The 19,548-nt window shown below is 49.0% G+C and overlaps 9 protein-coding genes across 9 annotated transcripts; 5 read left to right on the top strand and 4 right to left on the bottom strand.

Moving 5' to 3' along the window:
- Window positions 1–222: 222 nt before the first annotated feature.
- MGYG_01775 (hypothetical protein) lies at window positions 223–1,541 on the top strand (the record flags this gene model as incomplete). Its single annotated transcript, XM_003177663.1, has 3 exons — window positions 223–286; window positions 376–1,207; window positions 1,274–1,541. 3 exons carry the CDS (start codon window positions 223–225, stop codon window positions 1,539–1,541), a joined length of 1,164 nt encoding a protein of 387 aa, XP_003177711.1.
- A 284-nt stretch (window positions 1,542–1,825) lies between these two features.
- On the bottom strand, window positions 1,826–2,301 carry MGYG_08948 (hypothetical protein; the record flags this gene model as incomplete). Its single annotated transcript, XM_003177662.1, has 2 exons — window positions 1,826–2,201; window positions 2,273–2,301. 2 exons carry the CDS (start codon window positions 2,299–2,301, stop codon window positions 1,826–1,828), a joined length of 405 nt encoding a protein of 134 aa, XP_003177710.1.
- Window positions 2,302–2,561: 260 nt separating this feature from the next.
- Window positions 2,562–4,046, top strand: MGYG_01774 (mannan polymerase II complex ANP1 subunit; the record flags this gene model as incomplete). The annotated part of the gene is made up of 5 exons (XM_003177661.1): window positions 2,562–2,734; window positions 2,799–3,427; window positions 3,503–3,550; window positions 3,612–3,827; window positions 3,898–4,046. The coding sequence occupies 5 exons, from the start codon at window positions 2,562–2,564 to the stop codon at window positions 4,044–4,046; spliced, it is 1,215 nt and encodes a 404-aa protein (XP_003177709.1).
- A 1,384-nt stretch (window positions 4,047–5,430) lies between these two features.
- MGYG_01773 (ABC1 family protein) lies at window positions 5,431–7,417 on the bottom strand (the record flags this gene model as incomplete). Its single annotated transcript, XM_003177660.1, has 4 exons — window positions 5,431–5,684; window positions 5,751–6,326; window positions 6,395–6,999; window positions 7,026–7,417. The coding sequence occupies 4 exons, from the start codon at window positions 7,415–7,417 to the stop codon at window positions 5,431–5,433; spliced, it is 1,827 nt and encodes a 608-aa protein (XP_003177708.1).
- Window positions 7,418–8,184: 767 nt separating this feature from the next.
- MGYG_01772 (dihydroceramide delta(4)-desaturase) lies at window positions 8,185–9,535 on the top strand (the record flags this gene model as incomplete). The annotated part of the gene is made up of 3 exons (XM_003177659.1): window positions 8,185–8,346; window positions 8,445–8,723; window positions 8,789–9,535. The coding sequence occupies 3 exons, from the start codon at window positions 8,185–8,187 to the stop codon at window positions 9,533–9,535; spliced, it is 1,188 nt and encodes a 395-aa protein (XP_003177707.1).
- Window positions 9,536–10,373: 838 nt separating this feature from the next.
- Window positions 10,374–12,947, bottom strand: MGYG_01771 (hypothetical protein; the record flags this gene model as incomplete). The annotated part of the gene is made up of 3 exons (XM_003177658.1): window positions 10,374–10,893; window positions 11,006–12,157; window positions 12,220–12,947. The coding sequence occupies 3 exons, from the start codon at window positions 12,945–12,947 to the stop codon at window positions 10,374–10,376; spliced, it is 2,400 nt and encodes a 799-aa protein (XP_003177706.1).
- A 2,879-nt stretch (window positions 12,948–15,826) lies between these two features.
- Window positions 15,827–16,521, top strand: MGYG_08947 (hypothetical protein; the record flags this gene model as incomplete). Its single annotated transcript, XM_003177657.1, has 2 exons — window positions 15,827–15,965; window positions 16,277–16,521. The coding sequence occupies 2 exons, from the start codon at window positions 15,827–15,829 to the stop codon at window positions 16,519–16,521; spliced, it is 384 nt and encodes a 127-aa protein (XP_003177705.1).
- Window positions 16,522–16,821: 300 nt separating this feature from the next.
- Window positions 16,822–18,335, top strand: MGYG_01770 (dual specificity protein phosphatase 12; the record flags this gene model as incomplete). The annotated part of the gene is made up of 4 exons (XM_003177656.1): window positions 16,822–16,865; window positions 17,051–17,278; window positions 17,393–17,755; window positions 17,825–18,335. The coding sequence occupies 4 exons, from the start codon at window positions 16,822–16,824 to the stop codon at window positions 18,333–18,335; spliced, it is 1,146 nt and encodes a 381-aa protein (XP_003177704.1).
- Window positions 18,336–18,525: 190 nt separating this feature from the next.
- On the bottom strand, window positions 18,526–19,378 carry MGYG_01769 (hypothetical protein; the record flags this gene model as incomplete). The annotated part of the gene is made up of 4 exons (XM_003177655.1): window positions 18,526–18,643; window positions 18,720–18,796; window positions 18,858–19,136; window positions 19,262–19,378. 4 exons carry the CDS (start codon window positions 19,376–19,378, stop codon window positions 18,526–18,528), a joined length of 591 nt encoding a protein of 196 aa, XP_003177703.1.
- Between the last annotated feature and the right edge of the window lie 170 nt (window positions 19,379–19,548).

Below are 19,548 nucleotides of genomic sequence, written 5' to 3'. Positions count from 1 at the left end.
GGAGCACCCTTGAAACGCCCTCACTTCCTTCCCTCGAAACACGGGCATAACAAATAAACAACAAGGGCTTTAAGAAGGTCTCGGGGACTCAAGAATTACACAGACTCTTCACTTCTCTTGACTCTTCTCTCCTCTGCTGTTCTGCTGTCTACCGTCTACTGTCTGCTAGTGCAAGCTTACTGACTCGACCGTGTCCAGCTCACGTTCTGACCCAACCACGAGATGGCCTTCACCAAGTACCTCGTCTCGGCTCTGGCCGTTGCCAGTCTGGCCTTCGCTGACAAGTGTAAGTAAAACGGCGTCTGATACTGCCTGTGGAAGAAGACATGAAGTTGTATGGATATATATGGATGAATGGTGCTGACGGATGACTAGCATGCGAGGGAGACGTTACCATTGAGAACCAGCAGGATGCCGGCAAGCTGAGCAGCTGCAAGAAGTGGGATGGAGACATCACCATCAGCGAGAAGATCACTTCTTCCATCTCCATCGACGGCGTCGAGGAGGTCACCGGCTCCGTCATCGCCAAGAACTCCAGCATCACCGAGTTCTCTATCTCCAAGCTGGCCACCATTGGTGACTCCCTCAGCCTCAATGCCTGCACCTACCTGAGATCCCTCGACCTCCCATCTTTGACCAAGGTCAAGTCCATTAAGCTGGAGGCTCTGCCCAAGCTCCAGACCCTCGGCTTCACCAAGACCGTCTCCAAGGCCAGCACCATCTTCATCACCAACACTGACCTGACCTCCCTCACCGGTATCAACCTCGAGACTGTTGTTGACATGATGGTCACCAACAACCCTCACTTGACTGAGGCCAACGTCGACAAGATCACCAACGCTACCGGTTACGTCAACTTCGCTGCCAACCACAAGGACCTCTCCATCAGCCTGCCCAACCTCGAGGGTGCTCACAACATGACCTTCCGCAACACCAGCGGTGTCTACATTCCTTCCCTCGTGCAGATGGACGGTCTCCTCGGCTTCTACTCCAACTTCTTCTCCAACTTCAGTGCCCCCAACCTCACCTCCACCGGCGACCTGGTCTTCACTAGCAACTCCATGCTCCAGGAAATCTCCTTGAAGTCCCTCAAGTCCGTCAAGGGTGGCCTCCAGATTGCCAACAACAGCGCCCTCGAGGAGATCAACGGCTTCCCCAAGCTCGCTACCATCACTGGTGCCATTGACGTTACCGGAAAGTTCAAGAAGTACGTTTCTTCCTTTCTCCCTTTTTTTCTATAACGAAGTATCACCTGCTAACATATAATAAATAGGGTCGAGTTCCCAGCTCTCAAGGAAGTCCGTGGTGATGCCAACTTCCAGAGTACCGAGGTCTTTGGCTGCGACCCCTTCGACAAGGCCAAGTCTGACGATGTCATCCGCGGCAAGCTTACTTGCCGTGAGAAGCAGGAGAAGCCCAAGACCGGTGACGACACCTCTGGTGACGGCGGTGACAGCCACACTGGTGCTGCCCCTGCTTTCGCTCAGGCCCCTGCTGGTCTCTTCGTTGCTCTCCTCGGTGCTCTCCAGTTCCTCTTGTAAACTAAAGCATGTCCGAAAACCTCCCACTTTATCTCCAAATACCAAAGTACATGATGGCGTTGTTCTCTTTTTTTAGCCCTCCTCCTCCAACCACTACATCAGCTCTTGTACCGTTCGCCTTCCTCTTCTCTCTTATGACACAGTTTTACCCTCCTTTTTTACCTCTTTGTGGCATTCAATTAAATTGTATCTCTTTGCCCCCCTTATGTCCGCTTTAATGGTTTATTAGTCCAAGTCGAACGGTAGTAATTCAGCATCTCTTACTCTTTTACCATCTTTTTTCACTATCTTTTTCTCGCGTCGTACTCTTGTCGTCGTACTCTTCTTGGTCTACTCATCTTGGTATTTTCTTCTTGGTGTGCTCTCTCGTGTAGTCCTGATAAGCCCCCTTTTCGCCCGTTTTGATACAACGTCCTGCTTATATAATACGAGTCCACGTGACCCCTTACGCAAGTCGCTTTCCTTTCATCTCGCTCGCTCAAGAAAAAGTTGCCCCTATGCAGTATCACCTTCGCCCTCGCATTTTCTTCTCTCTCTCTATCGCCTGCGTCTTCGTCTTCGCCTTCGTCTGCGGCGTCCCATTGTTTCTTTGCGCCTGTTTTCTTCTTCTCTTCTACTTCTTCTTCTTCTTTCGGATACTCTGCTCTCTTCTTCCCTCCGCTGTTGGGCGGCTCAAGGTTAGCCTTTCCAGATAATCAAAACCGTTCTTCTAAGACATTGAGCTGACTGACATGTCTAGAACTCGGAAGATACTTCTCATCCCTTCTCTAGCCGAAAGGAAACCAAGAGAGACCACGCGTACACAGTGTTCGACGTACAGGCGCGCTGTCACGTCACTCGTTTTCACTGCCGGACGAACCCCATAGCCTGATTCCACTTCTCTGCTGGATAACACCCGTCTCAGAAGGGAGTACTTGGAGTACAAACAACACAAGTACTCGAGTACATACCGGAGTCAGAGCCGAGTAAATCAGGCGTGAGAGAACAAGATCGTGAAGACAGAATACACACGCGGCCAAGATGCTTCTCCCCAAGGGCGGCGTTACATGGAAGTCGGCAAAGTCCAACCTGCCGCCATGGAAAGCGGTGCTCATGCTCCTTTCGAAACCCCGATTCATCATCTCCATTGCCGCTGCGGGGCTGGTCATACTGCTCTGGGGCGGCGTCAGCCGGTCGACAGCGGAGATGCAGAGGTTTGTAGCCCATACATACATCTCCAACAATAACCTACATCCATACTGATTAATTGAGCGATAGATATTACTGCTTCGGCCCATCAAAACCTCCAAACCACATGTCCGCCAACGAACTGGTAGACTGGCACTCCCATCTCCAAACCCCCGTCATCTTCAACCACCACGAAGCCTACCAAATAAACAACACCTCCATCCAAAACGTCAACCTGAACCTTATCAAGGCAACCCCCAAAGCAGCCGCAATGGAAGAACGCATCTTGATCCTCACACCCCTACGCAATGCCGCTAGACATCTGGATAAATACTTTGACTTACTTTCTATGCTCACCTACCCACACCATCTGATCGATATTGCCTTCCTGGTCAGTGACAGCAACGATGAGACACTAGCCGATCTAGCTGCGAACTTGAACCGTGTGCAGTCGATGCCGGACAACATCCCTTTCCGCAGCGCGATGGTCGTAGAGAAGGACTTTGGCGCTACGCTGGATATGAATGTTAATGCGAAGCATGGATTTGAGGCGCAGGCTCCCCGACGGAAGACGATGGCTAAGGCCAGAAATTTCCTGCTGGCTACAGCGTTGAAGCCAGAGCATTCCTGGGTTTATTGGAGAGACGTCGATATTGCCGATAGCCCGCCTAAGATTATCGAGGACTTCGTCGCGCATAACAAGGACATCCTTGTTCCTAGTATGTGCTTTTTCCCCCCAGCTAGCTAGCTGGCTAGCCACTTCATTGTGGATACGTGCTAACTGTGTTTTACAGATGTATGGTTCCACCGATATGTCGATGGCCACGATATCGAGGGAAGATGTAAGTCAACGAACGAATGCTTCCTAACTTGGGCGTTCGTCAGTGCTAACACTTTAAATAGTTGACTACAATTCTTGGGTTGAATCGGATAAAGGCCGGAAACTGGCTCAGAGCCTAGACAAGGACACCATCATCGTCGAGGGATACAAACAATTCGACACCGGGCGCCGATACATGGCTAGAGAAGGTGACTGGAGAAGAAACAAGGACGAAGAGCTCGAATTGGATGGAATCGGCGGTGTCAACATCGTTGTCAAAGCTGATGTTCACCGTGCAGGTACGCCGCCTACCTACCCACCCACCCACCCACTTACATAGGATATATCGACTAACGTCACCTTTAACAGGCATCAACTTCCCCTCATACGCCTTTGAGAACCAAGCTGAAACCGAAGGTTTCGCTAAGATGGCTAAGCGCGCGGGATACCAAGTCGTCGGCCTACCGAACTACGTCGTCTGGCATCACGATACCGAAGAAAAGCCCGGAAACGTCTAAAGCTCAAAAAGCGCCTTTCACTCTTCTTCCTCGCCCACGCATACTTTTCTCACAACACATTAATGACATCCCCCGGAGCCACAACGTGCGCCCTCCTCCATGAAAATCCCCAACTTGCATACCGCGACAAATACCAAAAGCCACGTTTAAATCACATAGGTACCTTCCTCCCATTAAGCGGCCGGCCTAACTCCCACAAAGTGCGAAACTGCTCGTCTTCCACTTCCCGCTCATTATTTATAGACCAACACCTGCCTACCTACCTGCCTTACCTTACCTTTCCGTCCATGATTTCGCTATGTCTTTTTCTCATGTTTGCTTCCCTCTTTTTTTCTTCCTTTTCTTTCTGTATTATCTTCTACCTCGTTTCGTTGTCTCTTCCCTTCCAGATCCCCTTTTTTCAGGATCAGCACATATGGTATACAAGCTAACCGTGCCAAAAACTCGACCCGCCAACGTCAATGTCAACATCAATCCTGAGTCTTGAGTCTTGCGGCCAAGTTGCTTCATCCATACATATGCTTGAGGTTCAACCAACAACCTATATCACATTCCCGTGCAGGAAACCAACCCTTTTATTTTCATTTTCAATGTTCATTTCTCCACCAAACACTCTTAATCCCCCGCCTATTCTCTATTCCTTTCATCCTTGTTTTCCTTGACTGATTGACTGGTTGTTTGGTTCCCCTTTTCTCCCGTTTCAGTTTCAGTTTCACACTTAACTTTTGGGCTAGGCGTTTCCTCCTTCCATTCCGCCTTATATCTCTAATTTCCATTTTGACAATCAGGGGGTCGCGTGCCTCCGTCTTCTACTTTTCCTATCCTCTCTGTTGACGGATTACTTTTCTTCTCTTCCCTTCTTGATTTTCTGTTCTCCTTTTTCTCTTATCCTTTTTTTTTTTGATGATGAATGTGTGTGTTGAAGTAGTGGCTAGGTGGTTGAAGTAAGGAGGTAGGAAGGGCGGGGAGTTAGGTCGTGGTGTAAGATTTTACTTACTTCAATGCATCCCAGGTGTTTTATCTTCTTTCTTCTTTTCGTGGTGTAAGATGTGATAGATCGTAGAGGTGAGGTCTATCAATATATCAAGTACCAGTATATATTACATATAATATATATCCACCTAACTCTTTAACAGACAATGGTACAGCCCCTGGTGGCAGCAAATTACTAGATTAAATATCAACAAGACTAGAGAAAAGAAAATAATATACAACATCTATTCTCCAGCTTAATCAAACAAAAGGGCATGAAGACGAAAACAAACATCTAAACGCCAGGTATATGTGTGATGCACAATACATGGCACCATCTATGACAAACAAATCAAAAGAGACGTGCCTTAAGGGGGAGGCGAAGGTATATTTTGACCGATCACGGCGCGAATCAATGATTCGTTAAACCAAGTCGGTTCCGCAATGATAGCCAATTCTCGTAGATCTCTAGCTTTATCTCAACGCGAAGGTAGCTAACCCAGGCCTGAAGGAAGCGAAGAAAGTTCGGTGGCCAGAATATGCTTCCTTGCTTAGAGATAAGCTCCATTTCCTCCGAGAAGACAGCGCAGGTAGCGTATTTGGCTAGAATGAGAAATGTCCGTACGGGGCCGTGGCGGGTATGCAGATTCTCATCAAGGTTACGAGCTACAGAGATTATCCTGTTAGTTCCCACCCCGAACAGCAAGAACTAGTAATTCAATTTAAACTTACTGAGATCGTTTGTTTTGAGGATCAGGAGCATTACACGCGGAACTTTGCCTAGCAGACTGACTAGTTCCTGTAACATCCCATCTCCCAACGCAGTGGTGATCGATTCTTTCTCCTCCGATGATCGAGAAGATGCGACTTGGTTCTGTGCAAGGACGGTATAATCTCTTCCGGTAATGGCGCTTGCAAACAGAGGGAATTCGGCGTCTGTGACGCCCGCAACTTCGTATGCGTACTTGCGCATCTCCTTTTCATCTGCGTTGATCACAGCAAGCCAGAGTTTGGCGTAGTTGATACGCATTTCCTTGGGGATGGTTCGGTATAGGCCGTGGTCATATAGGACGATATCGAAGTTAGGCCCACGTTTTCTGGTGTTGTTTTTGCAAATTGCAATGTTTCCTCCGTGAGGGTCACAGTGTAAAGGCGCGCCATCGCCGAAGATCATTTCGTTGAATATGTGAGCTAGCGAAGCTGATACCTCATCACGGTCGATGTTGTTTGAGTCAAGGAACTCAAGGTCATCTGGTCGATGGCCCGATATGAACTCCATTACCAGAAGGCGTTTCTTCGCCCAAATAACTATGATGAAAACAGTGTTAGTGAAACAGGAGATAGATAATTTTGGGTATGGTTCAACGGGTGCCTACCTTTTGGAATAACGAGTGGTGCAGTGGTCCTTTTGCTAAAGTATTCACGGGCCACTCTCGCATTTTCGGCCTCCATTTGGAAATCCAGCTCCTGAGGCAATGAGAAGTCCATCTCCCTGGCCAGCCATTCAAGGTCATATTCCGGAAAGACTCTCTTTAGAGACGAAAAGGTGAAACGTGTAAGGCTCAGATCCAAGGGAGCCCACTCCTGAAGGGTAGGGTGTTGCACCTTGACAGCAACTTTCTGGCCTGTTTCTCTCAGGACAGCCACATGTACCTGCGCTAACGATGCAGCTCCAATGGGCATTGGGTCAAAACTAGAGAAGATTTCGTCTATCGTGTGGCCCGTATCTTTGAGAAACATTTCTTGAACGGACTCAAATGATGAAACTGGGCATTTGTCCTGGAGGGGGATGAAGGTGGTTGTCCATTCTAATGGTAGTAAGTAGCCTAAGCTGCTTAGATGCTGACCCAGCTTGATGAATATCGAGCCGTTCTTTTCAAGGACCTTTAGTGTTCGGTCGGCGCATCTCTGATGGCATGCGTTTAAGAGTGCGGTTCTTTCCTCCTCCGTATCTGTCTCTTTATTCAGTGTTACCCGGTAGCTATTGAAAGGTCAGCAACTACACACGCCGCATAAACTGTCGGTTCAGAACTCAACTCGTTGATGCAAATCAGCAAACCAGCCACAACTCTTCCCGTCCGCTCTGCTGCTTGGTATGCGTGCTTCACATCGTCATAGAAGAAGAGTAAGGTCCCTCCAAGAGTGCCAGTGGTAGCCGCCAGTATGAACCCCTTTCTTGACCTTATCCTCCCCTTAACCCCGGAAGCTCCATCATGCTCGCTACCACTTTTCTGTCCATAACGCAGGCTCGTACCATGGTATAACCGTCTATTGCCCAGAAACAGGCCCCTAGAACTCCTGTTATTATCCCACCGTAGGCATTGCTGGTATGGCCACGCTGGTATGTTTCCGAGGGCCGGTTTCAGAGTCAAGAATCGAGTCGCGATCCGGGCAGACATGGTAGGCCAGATCACGGAGCCGGAGACTATCTATCTGTACGCCAGATTCTGAATTGACCATCTCCCATTGCGACTCAGCGCGGCGTCGAATTGGATGTTCGAAGGCGAGAGTTGGTACAACAAGTTCATCTTCGTGAAGGTTTTCTTGTCTCGGTAGCTTTTGACTTTTTTCCTTATCGATAAGAATTTTGCCTCCTTTCGCGGTTACTTTATCAGCTAAAAAGACGTTAAATCATACGACGAAAGATGACAAGGAACATGCGATGTTTCTCTTAAATGGATGGTTTAAGGTGAAGCCAGGGTAGACGGATACACGGGCACACGGTTGTTTGATAGCGGGAGGCGCCTATTCGCCCTCCCTGTGGATGGAGGTGGATGGTGGCTCGTTCCTGGCCGTGGCGGATCTTGACCCCTGAGCCAGCGCAGCGAGTTCCTCGAGTTAAATAGTTACGCAGGATGATTGATAAAAAGTAGATGCCTTAGAGAGATGTTTTGAAGTAGAAGAGAATAAAATATCAAGCAACGAAAGAAGGCAGACCCTGATACTGTGTCAAGGAAAGCAGTTATCGTCTTGAATTATCTCCTTAATCCTTTTTTAAGGCCTCGATCTGCTTGCTGGGTGCCTGAAAAAACAGTGAGTGCAGCCATCTCATTAATATTACAACACCGCTGCTGTTTCCCGCCATGGGCCCGAGAAACATCGTCTGATCGTCTAATTGATATACAGACTGCAGAACACCCATACGGCCTAGAAATCCTTCTTTGCGATGGCTGTTACCGAAACCGCTGCTGGGCGAGCAGCGTCGAAGGAGCAGCCTGGCTCTGGTGCTACTCCCCCAGATAGCTCAGTCGAAGACCATTTCTTCTGGACATACACCGAAGAACCACATAGAACACGGCGGCAAGCTATCATCAAGGCCCATCCAGAGGTGTGTTATCCCCGTTCTGCTGCTCTCAATGGGCTGGTTTTGAGATCCTGTTGTGTGTGCGGACTGCGCTGACCGACTGGACTTGGACAACCACACAGGTGCTGAAGCTTTGCGGTCACGAACCTCTTACCAAATATCTCGTCCTCGCCGTCGTCTCCCTTCAGGTTGCATGTGCATACCTCCTGCGCGATACCTCTATTTTGTCATGGCAGTTTTTTGTCACTGCGTACGTCGTGGGCGCTACCGCAAACCAGAACCTGTTCCTCGCAATACACGAAATATCACATAACCTCGCATTTAAGTCGCCCTTAGCCAACAGACTCCTGGCCATTGTTGCCAATCTGCCCATTGGAATACCATACTCTGCTTCGTTCCGAGTCAGTATTCCTTGCTATGTTCAAATCTGGTTATCAATGGGAGTGCAATGCTAATACTTACATAGCCATATCATCTCACACACCACAAGTCCCTTGGTGTAGCCGGTCTGGATGCCGACCTTCCAACCGCCTTCGAAGCACTCTTCCTTGATTCTTTACTCGGCAAAACATTCTTCTGCACCTGTCAAATCCTCTTCTACGCCATCAGGCCCATGTTCATCTATACCCCCAAGTTCACGTACATTCATCTGATCAACATCGTTGTGCAAATCGCATTCGACATTGCTTTGTGTAAATTCACCGGTTCCCTCCAGCCACTCTACTACTTCATCCTAAGCTCTTTCCTGGCTGGCTCATTACACCCATGTGCCGGCCACTTCATTGCGGAACACTACTTCTTCTCTCGCATCAAGACTGGTGGCACTGAATCCCTTCTCACCCTCAAACAGCAAAAGGAACAGCAGGCCACAAATACTAAAACTGTCGACCCTTCAATCCCGCCGCCAGAGACATACTCTTATTACGGTATCCTGAACATTCTGACATATAACGTCGGTCTGCATAACGAGCACCATGACTTCCCCGCCATTCCATGGTCACGTCTTCCCAAACTGCATGAGATTGCAAAGGAGTATTATGAAACCCTTCCTTGCCATCGTAGCTGGGTCTGGGTGATCTGGATGTTCATTCTAGACAAGGATGTTGGTATGTGGTGCCGTGTTAAGCGTGCTGAGGGCGGCCGGATCGTTGGCGGTGATAAGAAAACTACCAAAGCTGACAGCGGGTGGGCTGAAAATGAGATTCAGAACTGATTTGTGACTTTTGCTACTTTTGAAAATGATGGATTTTGGCCTTTTTTTATCTTCGGCATGTTTAGATATTCGATCCTGTTTAGAGATGGCCATGTTTCGTGTCTACCACCTTAATTCTGCACGTGTTCCCCAATTCATAATCTATACCGTATACCAATACCAAGCAATTGATATAAGAAAAACACGGCGAAGTATGCATTGCATCATAAATGTATTTGGTACTATCTGTATGTAGCTGTTGTCTGTCTTTCGGTCTTTTTTTGTCTTCTGAAGGTAGATTTTTTTGTAACTCTATTTTCGGCCGTCGAGTTGCAGATATACCACATAAAAAGCCAAAAAGCTGTGTAGTATCTCACCTGCGCTAGCTGTCATCATGCATCAAGTTTAAGTAGACAAGGGGAATGAAAGAAAACCTGGTGAGCCAAAGGAGGGCGAAAGAAAGGGGGTACAAAAACAAGGGGAAGGGAGGGGGAAATAAAAGGCCCAAAACACAGAGCGGTAAACAGGACGCCAAACCAGCCCATTACTTTGCATCCTGTTCCTGTTTCTGTGTCAGGAGCACGGAGAGGCTGGTTAAAGCAGCCCGATTCTCGACGCGATGAAACAAGAGGATGCAACAAAAACCAAGGCAATAGAAAAATTGCACCAAAGATACCCCCCCATTTTGTAAGTCAAAGGTAAGGAAATAAGAAAGCCGAATAGTCCTTATGAAAGCAAAGAGGAAGAGAGGAATAAAAAATTCGCCAAGGAAGCGGTAGTAGTAAACGAAGAGAATGCAAAGGCGGCAATTGCATCTTTCGTTTGTTTTCATTATTCTTCCTTGATTTATTGGCTATTGTCACGACTCGCCATCTCCGTCGTGGCCCATCATATCCGTTTCCATCTTGCCGTCCGGAGTCTCACCTATACTAGGCAGTCCTGGATCCGCTATTGGTTCTTCCCTCATACAGGCATTCTCTAGAATATTGGTCCATTTCCCACTCGAGCCAGCGTGAATATGTTTCAGGTGCTGTCTGAGATGGTCTGCTCGCCAGAACTTCTTGGACTGGTTGCACTCTCCGAACTTATGGACAGATGTTAGGTGTTCGATTCGAACATCCCACTGCGGAGCTGGCAGATTAGGAAACTCCATGCCGCAGAAGCCACATGTGTCATGGGTCGACGTGGTAGAACCAGGGAGCTGGCCGCTAGATGATGAAGATGAAGGATGAAAGGCGGATTCATAACCTGCTAGGGATCCACAGGACCAGGAGTGATGACGGATATGAAGAGACGCGCGGTGCCGCTCCGCTTCATTTTTGTTCTTGAAGCGCTTGTGACAATAGTTGCAGTTATATTGCTTTTCCATTTCATGGGCTCTAGAAGGGGTGCATGCAGTATTAGCCTTGAAATTCATATTGAACAAAAGAAAAAGCAAATACCTGCTCGGAGTCTGGGGCGCTCGAAAAAAGAAAGGAAAAAAGTTCGTACCTGAGTTCTTCAAGGCTGTCTAGCTTCTTTGGTTTTGTATGACAGCACTCGCATATATACGACCGGCCAACACGCTGAGGGTTCTTTGATGAGTTCGGACAAGTGTGGGATCCCTTTCGGCCTGACGCCGCCGAAATCGAATTCTTCTTCATATCCGCTGCTGATGTAGACAATGGTTCAGGGTAATGTCCTGGTCGAGGCATGCTCAGTATTGGAGCAGAGGTAGACTGCTTTTGGGCAGGGCTGCTCGTAAATCCTCCTCTGTCATAGTGATCCACATCAGTAGGGGAGATTCCACCTGGGGACGGCCGATCATAGGAGGACATGCTGCTCGCCCCAACTGACAGGCCAGTTGAGGAGGCATATGATCCGGTACGCATGCTTGCTGATGAAATGGACGATATCGAACCATGGCTAGATTGGTATCGAGCTCCGCCGGGAGATGTGCATATTCCATTATTAAAGGGGAATCCCGACATACGCCTGTCACCGCAGCTTGTGCTGAGCCCTACATCCTCATGTCGTGCTACCTGTGGCGGAGAAGAGGCCCTTCGCTTCATACCACCATGGTTTGATAAAGGGGATAGACCCTCAGCATATGATGGCATCCGTTCGCCCAGACTTCGCTGACGAGTAGTTTTCGAATGCATACTGCTCGAATGCGCGTCGTCCATTGATATATCTGTGTCCAGGTCGGGGAAGAAAGACCGATCATGGCTCCTTCTCCCAGAGTGTAAAGGTAAGCTATGTGCGGCTTCACCATATCTAACCGGGCCACTGCTGGTTCCTCCGGAATATTTCTCTCGCGCATGGCTGAACTGGTCCACTTCCATAGGCGAGAGACCGCTGGTACTCCCCTCACGTTGATTCCGGAATGCAAGGTAATCTGAGAAGCCACTCCCTCCAGTACCCGGAGATATACCAGCAGAAGGAGGGCCGCTGCCCCATCTCATATCCTGTGGACTAAGAGTCTCGTCGGTGAGGGTGAGAGCAGAGAAGCTCGTCTGGACTCTGGCTGGGTCTCTTGGTGTTGTAGCAAGTCCTAGTACTGCGTTCCTCGGCGGGGACGCTGGGCCACCAATTTTCGATAAGAGATTTCGATCGTAGGCATTAATGGAATGTTCAACACTCTTTTCCGAGAGCGGTTTTTGCCTATTCCTGAGCTGTTAGTCTATCTATGTATGGTTCTGCTGTAAGAATACGTCATGAATCACCTTGTGCTAGGCAAAATCCTGGTATCTAAAGTATGAGATAGCGATCCAGTCTGGGAAAGAGACCTGCCCGGCCGTGTTAGAGGGCTAGCAGGAGAGAAGGCATTCCCATCACCAAAGGAACTGATCAAAGGTGCTGATCGCGGCCCTACAGTGGTCTCTTGCTCTGATATAGAACCTGAACCAGGTCTCCTGGCATCGGCAGCCCTTTGTTCTTCTGCATCCAGGCGAAATGTTTCGTCCCGTCTACGCAATGGTGGCCTGGCATGGCCTCCTCCAAAGAGACTTGAGCCAGGGTTGATGGGCGGCAGCATTGTTCCTGCAGCAGTGTCTCGACTGGTGGAGGTATCTCTAGTGTCCATTTCCGTACCTGCTGCGCCCGGTGCTGCGCCTGATGCTCCTGGTTTGCCTGGGTAGAAGGTGTTTCCCCATCTCCAGCCTGAGTCGTGTCCGTTGGCAAGTTCTTCTATAAACCGTGGCGGTGGAAGAGGCGGCGGGGCGATTGTTTCTTGCGACCTGGGGATGGCCATTGGTCCATAGGAGGGTGAGTGAGGCGTAGAGTCAGTATAAGAGGGCGAGAGCCGGGCCTGCTGTCCACCGGTGCTGGAGCTGGAGCAGGAGCCAGAGCTGTCGCTGTTTCTGGTGCTGTGGTAGCGGTGGCGAGTAGGAAGCTGTTCTACAGCAGAATCAGAGACGAGAATCGAAGGCGTAGAGGTCAAGGGCATGTCCATTCTTTCAACCCATGCGTACGGCCCACGACGTCCTGGCTGACGCGCATCCAAAGGTCAGCCCAGGCAGACGAAATAAAGGGAAAAGGCGAAAAAAACGGGGATATCTCAGGTACGCTGAAGTTTAGCAGTTCGAGGACGCCTATGCTTGTTAGCCGGTGGCCATGTGAGAGAAGAGAATATCGAAGGCCGAACGGTGGCGGCGGTGGCAAGCCAGATACGAGCTCTATATATACCACAGTGCAACAAAAGGACGATGGAGACCAGGCAGCGGGTGTGTAAAAGAGCCTGGCTGTCCGTCTATCTGTCTCTGTATATAGGTATATGGGGAGAGGTGGAGGAGGAGGAGGAAGAGACAGCAAGGACGGCCAGCTCGAGCGCAAAGTCCCAAGCCAAAGGGCGAAAGTTGAAGGAGGAGAAATATGGGCGAAAAGGAAGTTTTGATGGATCCCTTGGAAAAAGAAAAGATAGACGGCCAAAACGCTAATCGTAGGGCTGAAATTACGATACTTCTACATGTGCATACTTCTCATATAACTGCTCCCAGTCTCGCCAGCCCTGAGACAGCGGCCCGAGAGAAGATGCAAGAACCAGCGCCAGGAGATGGAAGACGCAAAATAGAGAAGGAAGAGAGTTGTCGTTGAAAGAAGGTACAGAGTAGCTTAAAGTTATAAATAGAAAAACAGCAGAAAATGGAAGGAACGAAGATAAAATACAGAAAAGCAGGGCAGAATAAAAGGCGGTGTATCATGGGTATTGTAAGGTCGATACGCCTATCCCGAGTTGCCGTAAGATAATACCGGTATGTTACAGTAAGTTACAGCTTATTAATAACACTCTATTAGTCAGTATTCTTTGTCTCCATTTGCTCTTTTTTCCCTTTCCACAAGGCAGGCATTAAATGCTCTGTGCAAGCTTGAGCTGCCAGCTCCCTTCTCTCCTCTGAGTAATTGGTAGACTCACCTCGAGTGTCGAGCTCCAGTCGCCATGCTTGCTTGCAGTGAGACATCGGGTGGCCACTTGGTAAAAGCTCGCCACAGTGCCTACATGTCCGGCTGGTACGGAGTAGATGGAGGCATGGTCAATTGATTGAGTTTCTATGTATGTTCTCATCAGACTTTCCAACCGTCAACGGTAACTTTGCTCCTTGACCAACGCTGTTTGCAGTCCGAATTCAATCCCATCTCCAGTTCCATGGAATCATTCCAGGGCTTCTCTCAAAGTTGAACCATGAACCACCATCTATATATCATATAAGGAATAGACACAGGCTATATAATGCCAAAACACCACCCAATAGTTTCGGCCAACTCTATTATTGTTACTAGTTATCCACTCACGTGACTCTCCTGTAATTTACGGGGAGCGACAAGGGTTGAGAAGGGAAAAAAAGATAGTCACAGGAGGTCGAAGCAGAAGAAACAGACGACCAAGAAGAGAGGAAGAGCAAAGTCGACGGGCTGGCTGGCTGGCTGGGGGGTACTTGGTGCTTGGTGGCAGCTGCAGGCGACGTCCATGTATCCCGGTTGATGGGTTATTCCCTGTAGCGGGCCGCCCTTTAGGTCTGCGAATTTCCACAAAAACATCCCCCGAGAGCGGCAGCTTCCTTAGGCTCTTCTTTCCTCCTGTCCATCGTCTTTCTCCTCGTCCTCTTTTCCTTCTCCATTGTTTTGCTGCTTGAACAGAGGGTCTCTCCGCGGACTTACTCCTGCAGAGAGCCACATTACGCCCACAAAAGCGTAAAAAAGGAAAAGGAAAAAGAAAGCAGAGAACATATTAGTTATCCTCTCGTTATTTTCTTTTCTAGAAAATGCAGGATAAGGTCTCGATCAGGGCCTAGCGGAGCTTTTCTTGACATTCTGGTAATTTATCTTTTTTGCCCGTTCGTTCCACAGCACCAAAAGGAGCAGCAGCACAGCATTGCAGCACAGCATATACATACATACCACACTGTTCCCCGTACGCCATCCAGCAGAGTGAGCGCCGAGCTGGATAGCTGACGCTGGGCGAGGAAAGACGGGCGTACCCCACCTTCTTCTCCCTATCTCGATAACACAGCTGAAGAATGGCGTAACAGAGGAGACCTGGGTTGGACACGACTCCATACACGATCTGTAACCTGTACTCCGTACGGGGTACAGCTATCACGGTGTAATGTATAACTATATGTATCGAAATTAGCCCATGAAATCGCCAGTTTATGTGGATGCAAGCCTTTCCGTGATAAGTAAGGCGTCGGTTGTAGAGGAGGGCCCTGTATAATAGTATGCACTTTCGTAGACTAGACGAATAATGGTGTTTCTGCGCATGGAGTATGGAGATGCCGGGGGGAGTGCGTTGAGGCGCAGTCCTCCAGGGATCCTCCTCCCCACCACCACCGCCGCCGCCGCCGCCGCCAGTAACAGCAATTCACATCGCAAGCAACGCACAGAAGCTTGCTTGCTAAGAAGATCGGTCCAGTACCCTGGCGTTCTCTTCTTCCCTTGTCTGCAGTGGAACGATCCTACTTGGCGGGGCTTTCAGGATCAAACTAATGCACTGTTAGCAGATAAGTTCACTTGCCTGGTTACAGACAAAAATGTACGTGTATACTTCCCTTCGCGAAGGGGAAGTTTTCATCTCGCTCTTCGTTGCCCTCCTGGCCCTGTCTATTCTCCCTCTGCTCCTCCCCGCATGTCCCTCGAAATATACTAGGATTCGCTAAATGATCCCATCGTCTCACACCAGACACAACCCGCCTCTGCTGATGGAGGAGGGAGCCAGAAACCTAGTTCCGATCGTGTGATACGTTTGGTCATATAGGGCTGAATTCGAGAACATCCTCTCTCTCCTCTTTTACATACTCTCGTCTCTTTTCTTCATCCAAGGATGTGTGTCTCGTCATGGTTGGTCGGGCTGGTATTCACGGGAAAGCAAAACGAAGGTTGACATTCAGGGCCACAGACCGTACCATGTATCGGCCATACCAACCAAAACCACACGGCCGGTACAATTTCCCTGGCAGGGACCCACGGGCGGTAGGTATGTAGGTAGGCGGATGGCCTGGTTGAAAATGATTTGCCATGCCCTCCCATGCGACCAACTGCATAAACACACACCCACTCGTTAGTGAGGTGGATGAAGATGGGAGTGAAGGAGGAGTGATGCCAGCGATGTCCTGGACCCTTGCCGTCTCCCTCGCCATCAGCCCTTACATGGGGCTGGCCACCGGCATCGCGGTACGCTTGGAAGCTGAAATTCATACTCCGTACATATAGCAGGAGTATTATACTATACGGAACGCCCTCTGTATCGTAAAATAACAGCCTAACAATAAGGATACTGGAAAATAGTTCGGTCGTTAGCAGAGAGCCTAATCTTCAGCGAGTCGCATCTTGTTACCACCAGAGCGTCCTTGCCCGTCTCCCCTCAGCTGCAAGACTCAACCCAGGCATCGGCCTCACCGAGCTCCCTCCTCATCCTCCACCCTCTTCGTCGTCCCACTGAGCAGCACCTCCATTTGCCGTTGCTTCTTCCTCTTCTTCCTCTTCCTCCTCTTCTCCCGTCGACGTCAGTCGAGGTGAAGTTCCTCGGCTGAAAGGGAAAAGTCTTGGCATCAAGTTCTTTTTTCAACCTTCCAAACATTAAAAAAACATCAACTTTTTTTATCTTTTCTATCAACCAATTCTCAGCTAGCCATCGGCTGAGCCCCCCGTCAGCGCAGGCAGCTGTTTTATATATAGCTCCTCTCCGGATCTTCTGTCTTCGGTAGCCTAGATCCTTCGAGCCTCTGTCTTCCACTCGTATCCTTGGGCTCTTTCGTGCATACATGATCGCATGATTCCCTGTGCGTCGTGTCCAAGATAAGCTGCGAATCTACCAACCCACCTCAGCCGCCATGGCGTTGAACAGGGTCGGAGATGATAATCTCTATATTGGAGGGTTTGTTTATCCCTCTCGTTTACCCGTTTATACCCCTCAGTTCCAGCTGTTGCTTGTTTCTATCTATGGCCATACCCCTGCCTTGCCTTTTGGGCGAAGCTAGCCAGCAGAAGGATAAGCCATCCACCATGCATAGCACATATAGCTAATCAGAATATACTGTATTGTCTTGCTACTGCGTCCAGGTTAATGGCCCTGAACAATAAGCTTGCCATTGAAAGAGAAAACATTACCCATACAGTGACGGTATTACGCATAAACGTAGACGAAGAACGGTTTAAACCCTTCAAGGAACACTTGCATATCCCAGTTGATGATGTTGAGGATGAGGATCTCTTGCAGCACTTTCCAACCACAAATGCGTTCATTCGGTCAGGGCTCGAGAGTGGAACTGGAGGCGTGCTCGTTCATTGGTATGTCACTTTTGTTTCCTCCCTTTTTCATGTACATATGTTTTCTTCTTTTCCTACACTAGTTATAATTTAACACTCGCTGTCTGGCTGGGCTGGCTAACGGCGCCTATCTAGTGCAATGGGCAAGTCCCGCTCGGCGACTGTATGTATAGCATATCTCCTCCGCAAGGACCCTGGTGCCCTGACGCCCAGAGAGGCCTTGGATCTTATTCGCTGCTCCCGGCCGCTTTGCGAGCCGAATGATGGCTTCATGGAGCAATTGGAGCTTTACCACAAAATGGGATGTCCAGACAACGTCGTTGATCATCCCGTCTACCAGCGTTGGCTATATCAACGAGCCGTGCAGGACAGTGTAGCTTGCGGAAAGGGGCCTGAGCCAGATGAGATCCATTTTGAAGATCAAGGGATAAAGAGCAACTCCGACAATGGTATTAAGGACCCCGTGGGTAGAATGGAGATTAAATGCCGAAAATGCAGGTTCGTGGCTGAAAGCTATTATATCCCTTACTACTCGGCGAAGATAGTTGCGACTAATCAGATATTTAGACGGCAACTCGCCACACTACCATTCATCATCCAACATACCCCGGGAAACAAAGGCGTCGCGTCCCAGGCGCAAGCTATTACTCCGATATCATCTCCGACTCCCACGTCCTTACCGCCATCAACATGCGCCCACATCTTCCTCCACCCACTCACTTGGATGCGTCCGTCGCTTTTTCCGTCCTCTCCAGAACCAAAATCTCCTAACTCACCATTGGATCCAAACACTAACCCTCCACTCTCCGGCCGCCTCACATGTCCATCTAAATCCTGTGGTGCGAATATAGGTAAGTTCGCATGGGCCGGTATGCCTTGTAGCTGCGGAACATGGGTTGTGCCAGCCATAGCACTAGCGAGGGCGCGAGTTGATGTATTGGATGCGAATATGACGAAAGGCAGTGCGGCTGGTGGTGTGGGTGTTGGGATTCGAATGCCCCCTGGTATGATTCGAGCGCCTGTGGCTGACGCTAGGGCTGAAATGGGAGATGATGAGAGTGGGAAGGGGCTTTTATGATCGTTCATGAAGTACTTGGAATACGGAGTACGCTTTGGATGAACACTTTCAAATAGATAGATGACTAGATACCCTTTTGAAATGATCGAAAATAAAGGTCTCATGAAGTATAGCAAACTAGTAAAATGATCATGTCGATTTACTCCGTACTGGCTCAAACACGCCACCTGTCATGGAAGAAGTTTAATGGTTATGACAGATCTGTCTTCGGCACAGAAGGGAACGTCGACGGGTTCTGCAAACGTTGGCGATCCCTCTTTGACTTCTCAATAGCCTTCAGTCTATCAACCCGCATTTGATAGAAGTTCCTGCAGAGGCGGTCAGCATGGAACTAGTAACAGCCGTACATACGCTTAAATAAGAGGCATTTAATGTCGCACATACTTATGGAGCGAGTATATTCGAGGCATGTCATCAGTACTAGCACCCCCAGAACCGGCTGCACTCTGTATAGACTTGATCTGTTCCGTATGTTAGAAACAGTCTTCACCCGTGAAATATGGGGAAAGGGGCGCCACAGACCTTGTCATCTTTCTCTTTCTCGTCCTTTTTGCTTTCCTCATCGTCGGCTTTCTTCTTGTCTTCCGTCTTGTCACCGTCTTTCTCCTTGTCCTGGTCTTTCCCCTTTTCCTTCTCCTTTTCTTTCTTCTTCCGCTGCTTTTCTTCGTACTCTTTCTCCACTTTCTCGATCTCCCGGTCTATCTCCTCCTTTCTTTTCTTTGCTGCAACTTCCTCCTCGTCTATAAGCGGGGAGCAAAAGCTTTTGTCTTTTAGATGGATTGGGCAAATGTAGAAGAAATCCTGTTCCGGTCTTAACAAATATTTCTAAAGTAGGGATTTATATTGAAAGGCGATATTCTCTTCGAGCACCAGCTAGTGACGTAGGTCTAGCACTAAGCATGTTGAAAGATGTAGATTTAACTGACCTTGCTGTCGGGTGTCACTAGTACGCTGGTCGATGGCTTGTAGCATATAAGACATGATTTAGCACTGGTGTCTGCAACCCGGCGGAGGTGCCATCTATTTTGTAAAAGATGGGCCATTTTTGGAATTTTAGATACGGTAGGACAATGGCACAGGCAGTCAGAGGTATCGGATATGAACAGAGCCTAGCATGATATGCTCCTGGAAAAGTTATCGGGGTATTGTTCAAGTAGCCGTGTGGTTTGCAAATCCAGCCATATTGAGATGTAAAATGCGAGGTTTCTTCTCG

The sequence above is a fragment of the Nannizzia gypsea genome, genomic scaffold (genome assembly GCF_000150975.2).
Source record: "Nannizzia gypsea CBS 118893 supercont1.1 genomic scaffold, whole genome shotgun sequence".
Classification (NCBI taxonomy): domain Eukaryota; kingdom Fungi; phylum Ascomycota; class Eurotiomycetes; order Onygenales; family Arthrodermataceae; genus Nannizzia; species Nannizzia gypsea.
Note: the sequence above shows the minus strand (reverse complement) of the source record. Positions and strands in the feature narration are given on the sequence as shown.